General features: G+C 50.6%; 1 protein-coding gene across 1 annotated transcript in view; it reads right to left on the bottom strand.

Moving 5' to 3' along the window:
* The window catches only part of Myo16 (myosin XVI), a 269234-nt gene that overhangs the window by 26836 nt on the left and 225148 nt on the right, over positions 1 to 17250 (bottom strand). The window contains exons 31-32 of the mRNA XM_042697004.1: positions 14432 to 15062; positions 14193 to 14362 (exon numbers count right to left, since the gene is read on the bottom strand). Of these exons, the coding sequence (XP_042552938.1) occupies positions 14193 to 14362; positions 14432 to 15062 (801 nt within the window). The remainder of the gene's footprint in view (positions 1 to 14192; positions 14363 to 14431; positions 15063 to 17250) is intronic.

The raw sequence follows: 17250 nt of genomic DNA, 5'->3' as shown, positions 1-17250 counted from the left end.
AGAGTAATCCAAAGAGTATACTACCAGCATCAAAACAGGCACCCAGACAAGGAGCAGAGTTTAGAATAAATTCACATGTCTGCAGCTGAGTTTCCAGGACAGGGCGAAGAATATGCACTGAAGAAAAACAGTCCTTTCAGTAGATGGTGCTGGCAAAATTGGATGACCTCATGCTGAAGGATAAAAGGATACTCTTGTCTTAACAGTTAAACGGACCACTTTAGCCAGATATCAAGGGTTTAAGGCTGGAGTCCTAGCGATCCAGGTGACTGAGATGAGCAAGATCATAGTTCAAGGACAAGCTTGAGTCTTGATGTATGATTGTCTACATTAGAAAATTTTAGACTGCAGGTGTGATTCAAGTGATAGAGCCTATAAAATTCAAAGCTATGAGTTCAACCCCCAACATAAAATCTAAAAACTCCTCAAGTTTAATTGAAGACTTAAATGTGAGACCTGACACTACTACGGGACTACTAGAGGAAAACACAAGGGATATAGAGAGTAGCAGGGATTTTTGAGGGGCAAGAGGAAAAGCATAAGAAAAAAAAGCCAAATTAGTATCATCTCAAATGATAATGCTAGTACACAGCAGAGGAAGTAATCAACAGAATGAAAAGACAACCTACAAAATGGGGGGAAAAACCTGTAAACTACATATCTAACAAAGAGTTAATGCCCAGAATTTACAAGAAACTCAACAAACTCAAGCAAAATTAATAATCCAATGAAAATCAATAGAACTAAACAGACATTTTCCAAAGGAAAGCATGTATATGAACAAAATGTACGTGAAAATATGCTCAACATTTTTAACCCCTGGGGAAATATAAACACTATGATGTAGCCTCACTCCAATTAAAATGACTACTAGCAAAAGAAAGTGCGAAGATGACAGGGGTTGGCAGAATGTGTACAGCCATTATGGGAAGCAGTATGGCGGTCCCTCAAAAACCTAAAGACAGATCTACCAAGGACAGCAATCCCACCTCTGATGTACACCAGAGGCCATGAAATCAGTACATGTGTGAGAAGGAGGCATCTGCACTATGATGTTCACTCTAAGATGATCAGAACAGTATCCATGTGTCTACCATCTGAGAAATGCCTGAATGACACATGTTGCCCACACAGCAAAATTCTCTTCCCTCTCACACACGATCGAATGCTGTCATCTGTGACAACATTAGTAGAAAGGGAGGGAGATCATCCCATGAAATAAGCTAGGCATAGAAAGTCAAGAACCACGCTTTGTCCTTTTGCATAGATGAGATGCATGTGTCATGGAGAATTTCAGGAATAATTCAGAGCAAACAGATTCACTATGTCTATTCATGCCTCTAAGCCACAGTCACCAATGTGTTGAAGGTGAACAAAAAGAAAATTCACACCAGCACATAGTTGTAATCTCAGCTACATGGGAGGGGCAGTGGGGGGGGGGTAATGATAGGAAGAACTGTGAACAATCAGAGGGAAAATGTTAGTGAGACCCTTTCTCAGTCAACAAGGTAGGCATGGTGGCGAACTCTGTCATTTCATTTACATAGTACACAAAGGTTGGGAGATTGCTTTCCAAGGTTAGTTCAGGCACAAAATGAAAGTTCCAGTCTGAAACAGATAACTAAATCAAAATGGACTGAAGGTGTGATCCTAATGGTTGAGCACCTGACTGGCAAGCATAAGACCTGGACTACACAGCCCTAGTACCACCAGAACAAGTAATTATGCCAACCCCCACACAAAACCTTTAGGAAAGCAGTGCTTAAGAGATAAAGGTCTCTGCCCCATGAGAAATGAGTGGATGTGTATGTCACTCCATTTTCTGGTTGGACACCAGCAACACCAGTTAGTCTGAATGCCTGAATCCACAAACAAGATTTCTCTTTGCCCTCAGCCTGCTGCTGTATACGCACTGGAGAAAGAACTTACATAAGGACGAGACTCCGAAGTGAAGCCTTGGCCTTTTCCTTAGGATATGATTATTAAATACAAGGGTGCACCGTAGACACAATTTAATTGGATTTCAGTCTAGTGAGGGAGTTCTAACAAAGCCTGAAATGCTAACAAAAAAAAAAAAACCTGCCGCAGTCCAGTGCTCATTTTTACACAGCTGACCTATCACTCGGGGCAGGGGTGCCATCCTTTTATAACTGTGGTTCTCTATATGAAGTGTACTCCTCTTTCCTTGGTCAACCTCCCCCTCCCCCCCACCATGCAGCAGGGGACAGACACAGCCTTCAAGGCCATGGCTGGGGTTTCGACTGCCACGTCATGTGTAGGGGCCAGGGTGCAGGAAAATATCCCTACAGTACACAGGACGGCCACCCACCACCGTTCACTGGGCCCAAAGCCCCAGCGGTGTTGGCGGAGGGACCCCCTGTGGGAGAATACAGGTCATAGCACGCCATTTTCCACATGCAGTATCAGCTGTCTCCCAAGCCTGGCTTCCAGCAAGGGTGCTGAGCCAGGGTGTGAACATAAGAAGAAAGAGGTTTTAAAAATATTCACCCACTAAAAAAAGAAGTATTTGAGCTTCAAGGTATGGCTATAAAAAGAAAGGCCTAGGGGTTTAGACGGCAGCTGAGGCAGAGGGTGAGGGCTGGGGAGAAGGGGCGTCTGGGCTTTGTCCTGGGCACGGAGGCTGGGGACAGCCTTGGGGAGGAAGCCAGGGCCAGAAGACCAGAAGGAGCCTCGAGTGGCTCGCGGTGACTTTGAAGAGACAGTGCACACGCGAGAGTTAACCTTTGGCACATCATTGGGACTGCAAAGAAAATGTGTAGGAAGGCGTGTGAACCCCTCAGTAAATCTCTCTCTCCTGACATCTAGCCAGGAGGCAGAAGCCAAAACCTAAGTGAGTGGACTGAAAGGCTGGACAGGACCTGACAGGACCCATGCTGGCCAAGGGGACAGCAGAGCAGGCCCGGAAGCCCACTTGTCAAACATCCCCGAACTGTCGAAGAGAGCAGAGAGAAGCAAAGGAGCAAACTGAACACAGGGAGTTTAAGAGGAATGCTTGACCATGTAGCATCTCTGCTGGTTACCATAACTATGAGACAAGGTCCCAGGTTTCTGTAACCTAGGAGAAAAATGACCTAGACAAGCCTGGTGACTCAATACCAAGAGTGCTACACGGGGCAGAACAAATGTGAAGCTTCGTTTGAACTTCATTCCTTATTCTGGTTATAGCTTTACAGGAAAAGTCCTTTTCAGAAAGGGAACTGCCACCAGGAGCTGAGCCTGCTTTCTCCTTTATGGCCTTCAGGAAAAGCAAATTCCTGGCACAGTTTTGAAGCTTGCCAGGGCTCATTTTCAGCCTCTAGAAATCATAGTCCCTCAGGGCTCAGGCTACATATTGACCGTATGTAATGAGGCATCCATAGGCCCACTTGGATCTGAAATCAGCCTCAAGTTTATATTAAACCAAGTCTAGTTTCCAGATCTCTGGTTTAGCTAAAATCTTCTATTAGTGCCCTGTAGAAGATCACAGAGAAGAGCCCGGAAGTACTTCCAGCCCTCCACGCCCTGCTGTGGAGACTTCCCGGACAGAAACAAACGGGGCCCCGCCTTTGACATCGTAGCTCAAGCATTTGGCTTCTTGCCTCTCAGAAAGTCACTTGCAAGAATCCCGCAATCACAGGGGCCATGTGAGCTGCACACGGAGCTCTCTCCTTGTGTGCAGAGAGGCAGAGGTGAGGGGATTTGGCTCTAGTGGGACAGCCCATAGGCTCTGAAAGGCTGCACACTGGACACGGGTACATTTTGGACTCTAAACCGTGTGGCCCAGTTCTTAGCCCTCTACTAGCAGCTGCAGAATAGTTATCCAGCAATGCTCAGTGGGTGGTTGTGATGAAGGATGTATGACAATGACGTCCTCCTGAGACACAGCTGTGAGCCTTTCCCGCTGCCATCACTGGAAAGGATGGGAGCTGAGCAGGCACAAGGGCTTCAGGATCCCACACTAAACACCCAACACATCCCATTTGTCTCATGCTCCATCCCCCCAGGCTGGGGTGTGGGACACAGTGGGGATGTCTGCTGTCTCCACCCCAAGTGGAGGGAGAGAGATTATGCTGGGAATCACCCATGGAAGCAACTGCAACATGTGAAGCCACCTCAACAATGGATATACCGAGCAAGGAGAGGCTGTGGATGACAAAGCTAGGACAGGGCTGTCCATGTAAATAAGGTCTATACTACTCCTTCAAAAAACACACAGCGGATGAAGTGGTGCCCATGCACCTGTCACTTGAACTCACGGGGTCCTTTCTTACCCGTTATATTCTGTCCCTGACAGGCCAACCTGAATTCCTTTCCTTGCCTCGCACTTGGGCTGCCCTCTTTTGTGTAACCAATCGCCCACCCTGTCTCTAAGCCAGCCAGCCTGGTGCGTGGGCCTGGGGGTGGCGGGGGGGGGGGGAGAGGCAGGCTGCGTGGTCATTGCACGGCTGTCCTGTGCACACTCCCCCCGTGGCAGGAAGGGTGTAAACCTGGGGCTTCAAGATAATTCACGGAACACCGCGCGTAGCTGCTGTCAGGGGTTTAGGTAACTGGCTCTTCTCCCCTCCCCGTTTGGGAACCCCAACTTTTTGCTGGGAGTACGGTGTCTGGGGATGACAGGGCTTGTCATTGAAACCTGAGGTCAATGCCTGTACCCTGAAAGATGACCCAAGTGCTGTCTTCCCAGGGGTGGCAGTGAGCTCCTCTCTCTCTCCTTCACCATGTCTCTTTATTTGGCATCTGGAGGCCAGCTGCTGGACCTAACATGGGACTCCTGGACTTTGGGCCTGGGGTCTATAAACCCTGTGCCCTGGTGCACATCAGACTTGACTCTGCCTCCTGAGATTCAGGGTTGCTCATTTCCCTGGGTCAGGCTGTTTCTGAAGGAAGTCCACGTTCTACCTTGAAAACCCTCCCAGCCGAGCCTGGTTCACCTACCCCGAAGACGTCCACACGCAGGTCTTCATAAAGGTATGAATGAAACCTGTCCTCAGCTCACACCTTCTACACATGAAGGAAACTCGCCCTCTTCATTGCTGGTCTTTCTAAGCTCCTTTCACAACTTGGGGATAAATGATAAACAGTAATATCAACTACTATGCTAGTTGTATCGCTTTGCCTGGCATTAACCTCTGATAAATTAAGTCCTGGAAACAGCTGCAGATCTTGAGATGATGTCCTAGGATAATGTGATTATCTCAGGAACAAAATGTATTTTCTAAAATCATGACTGAGGTTTCTCAAGATATATTTCAGTCCCCAGAACAGGGAAATATGTTGATTCATCGCTGGGCCAACTCACCAGGTTTTCTAATCATCATCAGATTAAAAAGACATTTCAAGGTCTTACATTACCATCTGTAGATGAGGGAGGCACTTTTCTCCTAAGTCAGAGATGGTTTTTAAGCCTCGGTTGAAGGAATAGCAGAGATCTCTGCTTCCCACTGAACCACAACTGCATGTATAAAATCATGTTTACCAATGCAGCCCTCTGTCTGGAGTGTCACGCACTCCTGTGATGCAGACTAAACTCTAGTGGGAAGGGGAGGAGGTACGTGAACACTCTGGTAGTAACTGGGAATAAGCGAAGAGCTGGAGAGTTAGCCACAGTGGGTTCCATTTTTCATAAGGACTGAAGACAATCCATCTATTGGAGATCTCAGAGGACTGTATTACTAGCAATAGAGAGAGGTAATTGAATACTAAGGGACAAGTCAATACAATGCTCAAACATTTTTAGAAGACTGGATTTTCCTCTGTAGAATCTGCTGTCGGGCACTGGTTATTTACTTTTGAAGATCACTGTGAAGTGTTTGCAGGGATCGATCACGGGGCATGCTGCTTTAAATCGGTTGTTCATCTTGTCTGTGTCTTCTCTGTCTTGCTGTAAAACCCAGCCAGATCTAGCCGGGCAGGTGGTCTAACCTGAGAATTCCAGAGAAGGAAGAGCAGTTCCACCAAAGGACAAATAGTTCATTGCTGGGGCTTTGGTTGCTTCTCTGGATGAAATCAATACTGCAACCACACACACACACACACACACACACACACACACACACACACACACATGTTCTTTCTTGCACCAGTTGTACAAGTGAAAATCCTTTCTTCCTTTCAAATAGAAACATCTTTGGGAGTATTGTGTTGGGTCATGAGCCAGGGTTTGAGATAAGAAGCTCATTTGGGAGAGTGTAGGGACTTGGAGTGAAGCATACATTTTTGGGTACCGTGGTCCTGGGGGCCCAGGGCCCATCAGCCCATGCAGCTCGTGCTCCAGGCAGCGACTGTGCATAGTTTAGAACCTACCGACTGTGCAGGAAAGAAATGAAGCAGGGCCTTATCATCCTGCCATCAACATGTGTGTTTAGCTGCACATGGCCTGTGCTGGGGCACTGTAAGAGGGCTGCCCATTTAAAGGAGAAACCGAGGCCAAGTAGCTGGCTCTCAGGACACCTTGCATGCCGCCTGCAGAGGGAGGCGGTGGCTGCTGACTCATGCAAGAAGGCGTGGGGTGAAGTGATATTGAATACAGCCGCTCTCTGAGGCTGTGCAGCTTTCTGGGTTACCTAGGAAGTAGTCATCATATAAGTGATTCAGCCCTATGGAATCCAAATGCCAATTGGCAATTGAGAAATCTGTTTTTGTCTTCCAATTTTGTCTTCAGGAGAAGTGGAAAGAGAGGGGGAGGGAGGAAAGGAAGGAGGGAAGGGGAGAGGGAGAGAGTACCCAGACCCTCTGGAGGAAAAAGCCCCTCAAGCCGTGGATCTGAGTATTTCTTTACAAAAGGAAGAAACTCCAAGACAAAAGGAAGACTACCCCAGGAAATAAGGAGATGTAGACTCTCAGCCAGGTCTTTATTTGCCTATAAGGATTGCTAGGAGAGACTAGGAGGACCCAGCACCTTTTCTCTTCAGTATGCAGTGGGAGTTTAATTTACAAGCCAGTGTGCCGACACACAATACACAACAGTTGCTGGTTTAATGGAGGACAGCACAAGCAGCATCTCCTGCTTAGGACAGAGTGTGTGCTTCAGAACAGCCTGCCTTTCCATGTTCTTTTTGGAACAGCAGGTACAGGGGCTCTCTGGCTGACAGTGCATCTCAGGACACTACTGTCACAGTGTCTCTGCTGCTGCATTTGGCTTATCTGAAATGATGAACTACTTAGGCTGGATGCTTAGCGTGGGTCTGGTTTCTATGCTAACAGCTGCAGACCTGTAGACAATATGTAATATGCAATTTTCCAGGATACTTCACACCAGGCTGAGGACAACTTTTTGACCAGATTGATCGATCTAAACATGTGATCGTTGGACCCTCCCATTTGGTTTTGTTCCTGGGCTGGGTAGAATCCTACAGTGCTGTGATCCCAGGAAGAGACCAGTGACTTCCACCCTCCCCCACGTGGCTGCTGAAGGTCACTGCTGGTCACTCTTCCGTCCTGGGTAGGGGTCCTGGCACAGACTGGGGCTCAGTCAATGCTTGCTTCATCTCTGACACCCCATTCGTGAGATGGGGTTTCACTGCAGCAGGACTCAAACACATGTAGGATGCTAGGTGAGCCTTTTGCAAATGGTGGCCTCTCAGTGCCCGGTCAGGTCTTTGGTGAGGTGGAAGGACACAAAGGTTGGGGGCAGGCCGGCGTGAAGTGTGGAGGATGGTCCTGCTGCACCCTTGTGTCTCACAGGTCCCTGTGGGGACCAGGGACACATCTGGCACTGATACACAGAAAGGATGGATGCGGGAAGAATGAGAGGAGCAGACAGTGGTCCCTCAGGACATTCTCACAGCTGAAACTATGCCCACAGATGGCTTGCACAAGCACTGACGGAGGGAGGGAAAGGTTTTCTCTGCTGACCCTTTCCAACTCTGTCCTCATCATAAATCTTGTGTTTGACTTGGGGATCGTCCTTGTACTATTATTTTAATTGTTTTCGGAGACTTAGAAAGAGACATAAAAAGAATGTGGAGTTGGGGAAAAAAGAGATGTGTTTGACTCTTGACTCTGGGGCAGGTGAGTTTTTGTGATTATGGGAGAAGTCATTTTCCCCCATCAAGTGTCACTTCAGACCTTTGTTGCTAGGGATGTAACAGGGGCCTCTGTCTTCCTGTTGTTTTAGATTTCAGGAGCAGCCCTGGGAATTATACTAAGCAAATGCTCATCAGAGGACTGTCAGTCCTTGCAAGTCTGATGGCACAACTTCCTTCTATGAATTCTTGGGAATTTACAGACAGAAAGTATAGTAAAGCCTGGTGCTGGTGGCTCACGCCTGTAATCCTAGCTACTCAGGAGGCTGAGATATGAGGATCGCGGTTCAGAGGAAAGGAAAGTCCCTGAAACTCTTATCTCCAACAAACCACCAGGAAACCGGAAGTGGTGCTGTAGCTCAAGTGGTAGAGTGCTAGCCTTGAGCTGAAGAGCTGTGGGACAGCGCTCAGGCAAAGAGTTCAAGCCCCACAACCAACAAAAAAAAAAAAGAAAAGAAAAGAAAAGAAAGCGTAGTAAACTGTGAGACAAGTATCAGCGAATACTGAGGACTCACAGAAATCTTCGTAAAAGAATATACACATTAGGAGATCTAAACTCTTAACATTGGTAAACTGGCTGCTGATTAAGTGTATAGAAATTCAAAGCTTATCGAGGAAGTGCAAATTATCAGCCAAGTGTTATTTTTAGTAGGCATTGGAGAATTAGAAACTGTGAAACCAACGTATAGCTCCAGTTCCCAAGCCCAGACACTCTGCTTGCTGAAGAGGGGTGAAAAAAAAGAGAGGAAATCTCCTTGTCTCCTGTGTGGAGGGGTTCTGAGGTAAAAGCCCCTCCCCTTTTGTGGGATGGGGGTGGGCAGCCCCTCCCTGCTCAGAGCCTGCTCCGTGGGAGTGCTGGACATCCTTCCCCAAGAATGTTAATCTACCTCCCCAACAGACTTCCTCCCTCCGAAACCTAGGAGAATTTAGTGTGGTTCTGACATGTCTCTAGAATGCAAAGGCATGCTTTCACATGCGCAGGTCCAGGAGGAGCACACAGCAGTAAATGCTGTGTTTTTCTGTCCATACCCTTCTAAATTTAAATTTTCCTAAGCCCATGGGCTACACACACACACACACACACACACACACACACACACACACACACACCACAGAGGCAGCTCATCAGCAGGGTGGGGTGAGAAGCATGAACTCTTTGGCACAGGAGAAACACAGTAAGATCTGAGCCCTTGGGCAAGAAGCCGAACGGATTCACCACCTTGCCTCTGCACCTGCGGTCTGAGTACGTCAGACCGACTTCGAAGGCTGCAATTTCACTCGAATGGCTCAGAGGTTAACCAATGATTGTGTGGAGAGCAGAGCACAGACATTTGAAATCCATGCTTGAGCGAGGCATGGATTTCTGCCCAGAATGGAGCAGGGTCTCCGTGGAGCAGAAGCATAGGTCTTCTGGTTATTAAACGATGGGCAGGTTAAGTGCACTCAAGGTGGCAGAAGAGCACGTAGGTCATAAATTAGTGACCTCGACGCCTCTGTATTGCTTTCTGAATTTCAGATGGGACCATTCCTTTTGAACTTTGACCTTCGACGTCTGTATCTGCTTGGATTCATATTTAGAAATCAATCATTGTTTTTGAGACAAGGTCCAAATTGATAGCACACACTTGCCTAGAACATGCTATGTAGACCAGGTAGCTTCAAATGTGTGAGCCTCCTGCCTCACTCTCCCAAGCGCTGGGATTACAGGTGTGTACCACCATGCCAGGCTTAGAAATCTGTATTTCTTTTCCATTGCAGAGTGGTCACATCTATCAGAGACTGACTGAAGCCATGTTGAAGGTCTTCCATCCTTGAGAACCATTTTGTTTATAATAATAAAATTCATAATTTAGTTGCTGGGATCCAGGATAGCCATGAAATGCACTGTCTTCTCTCTTCTAGTTAACGCAGCGTAGAACGTATCTTCTCTCCCCTAAAGAACATTTATAGTAAGACATCAGTGCTAGTTATTAATAAGAGTTTTGACAGTGGCTAGCACTTCCCCTGCCCAATTCCTGACAAGAGAACTGGGTGGGAGGAGAGACGGTACAGGCCTGGCCTCAGAGAATTCATTAACCTCTTCTCAGTGTCCTCCAAAGTTTCCCTAAGGTAAACTCTAAAAAGGATCCCTCTAAAATAAAAATTCCACATCCTAAAAATTCAATTATATAGCATGCTGTCTTCCCAATGGAAAAGCTTTGTCTTGGGAATGATGGGTAATCAAATTGAATTGAATCACTGACATTTGAAGATTTTTCTATTTAGCTTAGGAGCGTGTGTGTGTGTGTGTGTGTGTGTGTGTGTGTGTGTGTGTGTGTGTGTGTGTGTGTGTGCTGGTACTGAGACTTGAACTTAGGGTCTGGGTTCTGTCCCTTGGCTATACTCACTCTACAGCTAGAGCCACAACTCTCTACTTCCTGCATTTTGGTGGTTAACTGGAGATGAAAGTCTCTTGTATTTAAATATGTTTGGACATCAGTTGGATTTTTTTAGTCTTTTTCCCCCACGAATCAACTATTTAATTTATTTACAATATGGAAAAGAAATATGGTAGCTTAGATAATTGCTACCATATATTAGCTATAATTTAAATGTTGCTGGTACTGTTATAAAAGACCCATTTCTATCTTATAGGTTTGGGATGCTTTGTCTCAGGAAGTAATGAAACTGAATTCTTTTCTCAGTGTCCTGGGATTCGACCTCTTCCTTTGTGCTGGTTTTCTTCCTTTTACTGCTGGACTCTGCCAGCCCATCAGTGGGTGGAGAAGGGTTGGCTTGGGAACCCTCATCCTTCAGGAAGCCTCAGCCCAGGGATGAGCTGGGCAGTGGGGCTCCCTGGTGGCCTGGTCTGCCACACGCTCTCCTCTGTCTCCATTTGAATTTTCCATTTGAATTAGGCTTCGTGTGGTTTTACACTGAGCAATCAGACATGACTACTACAACAGTATCACTCATGAGATGAGGTTCAATACAAAAACTGTCCATTAGTGCAATCTTCTATATCAAGAAAGCCTTTTGCTGGATTCCAGAAATATATCCATATCTGCAATCTGTAAAATGCCTACAACCTGCCACTTTATAGAGTCTCTGGGGTGGTTTTTAACCACCCAAACCCTACGTGTCTTTCTTATGTACCTCAGTGAGCAAATGAGCACCCAAAGGCGTTTGCCTGCTTTGTCCTCTGCGGTCTGAGGCTGTGGGGTCTTGGGGGTGGAGGTAAGGAAGAGCCCCGAGGGACAAAGCTCTTGGGTTTTGGAACAACTTGGAGCAAATCAGGGTCCCTCCTGTAAAACGGGAGTTGTTATGTGGACGCCGCAGGCTACGCAGGCAGTGTCCAGGGGACACACCACAGGTTTTGCGCTGTAGTCACACTGGTTATTGTGCTGCCTCCTTTGAGTGTGTGTGTCACTGTGCCTCAAGTGGCCCAGCCAGCAGCCAGTGCCAGGGAGCACGGGTGTGTTAAGCCCTCCATGTCGCTGTCTGGACCAGCAGTGGAGAGGATCCACAAAAACCTGGTTGCCCACACCCCAATGGAATTATGGGTGTTTTCATCTTCCCTTGATTCAAGAGGTAAGAGAAACACTTTGAACTCATCCGTAAAACTTGGTGAACAATCTTTCCTCCCATCAAGGGGTGCGAACGGAGCCACAATCGATTTAGGGGTCTTCAGGGTGAATTAGTCATACGCTAGGTGATCTGATAAGGGAGCTATTTCAAGTGGAAAGAAAACTGCCTTTAAATATCAAGAGGACAAAGGAGAAGATGTAAAACTCGCTCAGAAAGAAATCCCAAGGCTCTAGTAAACCACCAAAAACCATGAATAACAGGCATCCAGTTCATTCAGAAGAAAATGAATTATCCACCTTGGGAACAAACTTCATCATTGTATAGCTGCTCCATCTTGGCTTTAACAAACCCTTTTCTGGTTCTCAAAGTCTAACCTGCTAGATCTGCCCATGCAAGCCGGAAAACCCGTCCCTACTGCAGGGTATGAAGAATGGCACAGCTCTGGCCCTTGGATGTGTCCTCACACAGTTCTCCTGAACTCCACATGGCTGTTTTCTGCAATTACAATCTAATTCACCAATGGTTCTGACCGACCTTTCCAAGTGGAAAAGTACCCTGAGCTGGGGAACAGTGGCTCATGCATGTACTCCTAGCTACTCAGAAGACCAAGATCTAGAGGATCATGGCTGGAAGCCAGACAAAGCATCAAAGTCCACAAGAATCCATCTCCAAAGTTTCTAGCCAAAAGCCAGGCTTGAGGCATGGTTCAAGTGGTAAAAGCACAAGCCAAACTGGAGGATCTGAGTTCAAACCCAAGGATACATTTAAGAACAAAAACGTATTCTGTAAAAGCACACATTAGGAAAATAGATGTCTTATGATATTTCCTTTGAAATGGTAGTGCCATACTTAGGATTCTCCAAATATTGGTTTAGGCTGCCATGGGAAATGTAGTTAGCAAATCTGAGTCTAGGAGCCTTTACATTCTCTGACCTGAGATGTGCTAAGACAGACCCTGTCTAGAAGCTCATTAACTTCAATACTCTGAACAAAATAAAGTCATGGCGAATTTACCTCATTCCTATCTACAGTAAAATGGAGTTTGCGAGGTTTTAATAAAGTTTTACTTCTAAAAGCAAATATCAATTTGTTTGTTTGATGAGTTTTCTTTTAGAGACCGTTTTGATTGCAGGTCTGAAACATGACTTGTGAAATTCAGACATTCTGTTGCTCCTGACAAGTACCATTTCATTTATTAATAGTCTATAATTAAGGAGAAATTGTTAGCTAAACAGACAATTAGCTTCCTTGAGGAATGGACAGTGAGTAGATTATTCAGCTATTTACCACGGGCATTAGATGGATCGACTTTGACCTTATTCACATGAATTTTTAGTTTTCTTTTTTTGTGTGTGCTGGTCCTGAGACTTGAACTCTGGGCCTGGGTGCTGTCTCTGAGCATTTTTGCTCAGGGTTAGTGCTCTACCACTTGAGCTACCGCTCAATTTTTGCCCTTTTCTGGTTAATTGGAAATAAGACTTTCCTGCCTAGTCTGGCTTTGAACTTCAACCCTCAGATCTCAGACTCCTGAGTAGCTAGGATTACTGGTATGAACTACTGACACCCAGCTTAACAATGTTTGGTATAGTCTAATGCACACAAGCATTATATTATGCATATATAATAGCCACATCATGGCATCCTGGCTGTGATGTTTCTGCTTAATGAGGAAATAGTCTATGTTATTTCTATTCTGGTTCTATTTTATATCCTGCATTATTATCTATTTCTTCCCCCAAATACAGAACACATGGGATATATTTGACTTTGTATATTTATTTTCACCCATCTATGTAAAAATAAATATACAAACTATATAATATTATATGTAATGGAATTGGATACATAAAATATTATGTAACAAATACACAATATATACCACATAAGAAAAAATTTAAAATGACCGTCATTTCTACTTGTGATGTTGGGGAACATCTACAAAGGCACCAGGGCTCTCCCTGGAACAAAGGCAGGGTGCTCTGGGGAGGAACAGCCCGGCAGGTCAGCCTGGGCGGGCTTTCCAGCTCCGAGGTGGACAGGTCGGCGTCCTCCCTATCCCGAGACTGCGGACAGGTCCTACCGTGGCCATGTCTGCCTCGGGCAGTGGACAGGTCAGGTCCTGCCCCGGCCATGGCCACCTCAGGCGGTGGACAGGTAAGGTCCTACCCCGGCCGTGGCCACCTCGGGTGGTGGACAGGTCAGGTCCTGCCCCGGCGATGGCTGCCTCGGGCGGTGGACAGGTCAGGTCCTACCCCGGCCATGGCCACCTCGGGCGGTGGACAGGCCCCGGTCGACCCCGGCCTCGGGCATGTTCCCCTGGTCTCTGCTTGGCCGAGGCGCGCGACGCCCATCGCGGACACCACTCAGGCCCAGGCAGGGCGCTCACCTCTGCGCTCTGGACCCTCGGGAGCCCCATACCGGGGACCTCGAGAATACCGGGGACCTCACGGATACCTCCAGTGCTGGGGATCTCCCAGGGGTAACAGGCCCCCACGGATGCCGGGGTCCTGGGGTAACAGGGACCCCAGGGATGCCGCCGCCCCCTGCCCAGGGCCCCCTCGGACGCAGGGGCCCCCCCACCCCGGCCCGGGCCCCGCTCACCTTCGGGCTCCCGGATCCGGCGCCCCGCCGCCGACCTGCGCAACGCGCCGCGGCCCGCGAGGAGGAGGCCGGCCAGCTCGCGGCGGGCGCGGTGGGGCGCGGGCGGCGAGGCGGCGCGGGCCCGGGCGGGCGAGCGCGGGCCGGGCGGCGGCGGCGGGGCCGGGCCGGGCCTGGGGGGCGCCCGGGGCGGCGCGGCGGGCGGCGGCGGCGGCGCGGCGGGCGGCGGCGGCGCGGCGGGCGGCGGCGCGGGGCCCTGGCCGTCGGCCGGCGGGGAGCCCGGGCCCGCGCCGTCGGGCGGGACCGGGTACTTGAGGTTGGTGTCCAGCACCGGCAGGCGCTTCACCTCCAGCGGCGTGAGCGGGGACTCGTCGGAGGCCGGGGAGCCGCCGGCCGGGGCGGGCGGGAAGACCAGCGGCGGCGGCCGGTGGGGCAGCAGGTTGGGGAACGGGGCGGGGATGTCGCCCGGGTCCCGGGGCGTCGCGGGGCCGGAGCCGAGGCCCGGGCCGCCCGCCTCCTCGGGCGGGAAGAACTTCATCTCCTCGTACACCGCCTCGTGCTCGGGGCTGCCCCCCGCGCCCGCGCCGCCCGCGTTCCCCACCATCTCGATGTACACGGGCTCCGCGTCCTCATCCTCGTCCTCGCCGTCGCGCTCCCCAGGACGCAGCGGCAGCGGCGGGCGCAGCGGCAGCGGCAGGGCGCACGAAGGCCCCGGGCGCACCACGCCCGCGCCCGCCGCGCCCAAGGGCCGCGGGCCCCAGATCTCCTCGTGGGAGCCGCTGAGCTTGGTGTTGGGGCTCCTCTTGGGCTTCCGAGGGGGGATCTTCTTCACGGCGCTGTAGTCGTCGCTGTGGGGGCGGCGGCGCGTCAGAGCTGGAGGGGAAACCAAGGAGGAGGGCGTCACCCGACGCGGGAGACCGGTGGCCCTGTCCGTCCCCCGCCCATCCCCTGTCCCCTGTCCCCAACCCCTGTCCCTTGTCCCTGTCCCTTGACCCCTGTCCCCGTCCCTGCCCATCCCTTGCCTGTCCCCTGACCCTATCCCCTGTCCGTCCCCTGACTGCATCCCCTGACCCCATCCCCTGTCTGTCCCCTGACCCCATCCCCTGTCCCGTCCCCTGACCCCGTCCCTTGCCTGTCCCCTGACCCCATCCCCTGTCTGTCCCCTGACCCCGTCCCCTGCCTGTCCCCTGACCCCATCCCCTGACCCCATCCCCTGTCTGTTCCCTGACCCCGTCCCCTGCCTGTCCCCTGACCCCATCCCCTGACCCCATCCCCTGTCTGTCCCCTGACCCCGTCCCCTGCCTGTCCCCTGACCCCATCCCCTGACCCCATCCCCTGTCTGTTCCCTGACCCCGTCCCCTGCCTGTCCCCTCGCTCCTGCCCAGATGATGTGCACAGCTTGCAGCTGGGTGCCTTGCCATGGGGAGGGGGCGGGGCCACAGGTATGAAATGGGCGGGGGAGGGGGAAGGAGGACTGGGATGCCTGTCGACCTGGAGATCAGCACTGGCAGACAGATAGACAGACAGACAGATAGACAGACAGACAAGCGCTTGGCTTGGTTCTCAGTGACTCCACACAACACACACATCACCCCCCCCCCCCACACACACACCCAGCCGTCGTGGTGGACAGCTGTCATGCCTTAGCACTCTGGAATTAGAGGCAGAGGCTGGGAGGTTCAAGGCCAGCCTGGGTTCCAAAGTGAGAGACTGTCACAGAACAGGCAGGTTGAGGATGGTGTGAAGAGCTCGTCTGTACTTTCACGATTAGCTTTGTTCGCTAGAGTGATGTGAAGTCCTGCATTACTTTGAGAAGAGCAGAGGCGTGCAGTGCACGGTGCTCAGCCTGGCCTGCAGTGCACGAGGCCTCCCCTCTGCTGCCCACAGCCAGCCACACGCCAGGCTTGCTCTGAACACCTGAGCAATTCAATTCACGGGCTTTGCCTTTCCACAGGGCACGCTCTTCCTGAGCCTAAACTTGGGACAGTCTCTGACTTCTGCAGAGACCTCCCCCCCCACCCCACACACCCACACAGGGAGGCAGTCTGGCCTAGTTCCCAGGCTGCTGGGCCACGTGGCGTGGGAGTTCCGAGCTCTGGGCCTGTGGGGGGACCTGGAGCACAGAGCACCCGTTACAGATCCGGACTTGGGTCTGCGTGGAATGTGATCACACCCTGGCAGGACACACGTGTTTTCTCCCAGGAAATGCTTCCCTTGGGGATTTCTCATTAGGGCACATGGGTGGCATTTTAGTCCCCATCCAACACCGGCCAACAAGTCGCAGCCCTTCACTGTTCTCTCCTCTCGCCTCTCCTCCGTCTGAGGGGGTGGGGGTGAGGGGGATGCTGCCCCGCCCCCAAGCCAGCAGCTACCCTGCCGCACCTGGTGCTGGCTGCTGACTACTCAGCCAGCTGCCCATCCATCGCAGGGACATGGGTGTGGCCCGGATGGACAGATGGGCCTGATGTGAGTTTCAAAGTGTTCTAGCTGTTTCCATGACAGCAGCCCAATTGCCCCTTTCTGCCCCTCAGACTCTGTTCCCAGCGGCCTGCCCCGCCAGGACGCTTCTGTGTTACGCCATTCCACCGAGGCCGGCCAGCCCGGGCCTTGTGGGAAGAGCATCCTGGTCTCACTCCCCATCTGCCTCAGTTTACCTGATGATGCTCTGTCAGGTAAACTCTCTCCTACTGCTCTGGGTGTCCTCAGGCAGGGGCGGGGCAGGGGATGCTGCCGAGTTAGGGCACGGAGGTCCTAGTCCAGTATCACCTCCGCCCACCCACTGGTGTCAGAAGAGTGTGCTGTGAAGACCTCACTGCCAGAAATGCAGGCAATGGAAAATAATGTTTCTCAGCGAGGGAGGTTGTGTGGGAAGGATGCAAAGAAAGGTCCACGCAGACCCTCACCAGGTGTAAAAAATCTGTCTCTGTAATGGGCGTGTGCCTGCTCAGGAGACATTCACAGCACTTGGGGGTGGGGTGAGTGCAAGGGACTACTCTAAAAGAAACTCACAATTACACTCATTTTAAAAGAAAACCGTGGGCTGGGCAGGTGGCCTAGTGGT

Source organism: Dipodomys spectabilis, unplaced genomic scaffold, assembly GCF_019054845.1.
Source record: "Dipodomys spectabilis isolate Male_0828 unplaced genomic scaffold, ASM1905484v1 ptg000215l, whole genome shotgun sequence".
Classification (NCBI taxonomy): domain Eukaryota; kingdom Metazoa; phylum Chordata; class Mammalia; order Rodentia; family Heteromyidae; genus Dipodomys; species Dipodomys spectabilis.
The sequence above is the reverse complement of the archived record's forward strand: the minus strand, read 5'-3'. Positions and strand labels throughout refer to the sequence as shown.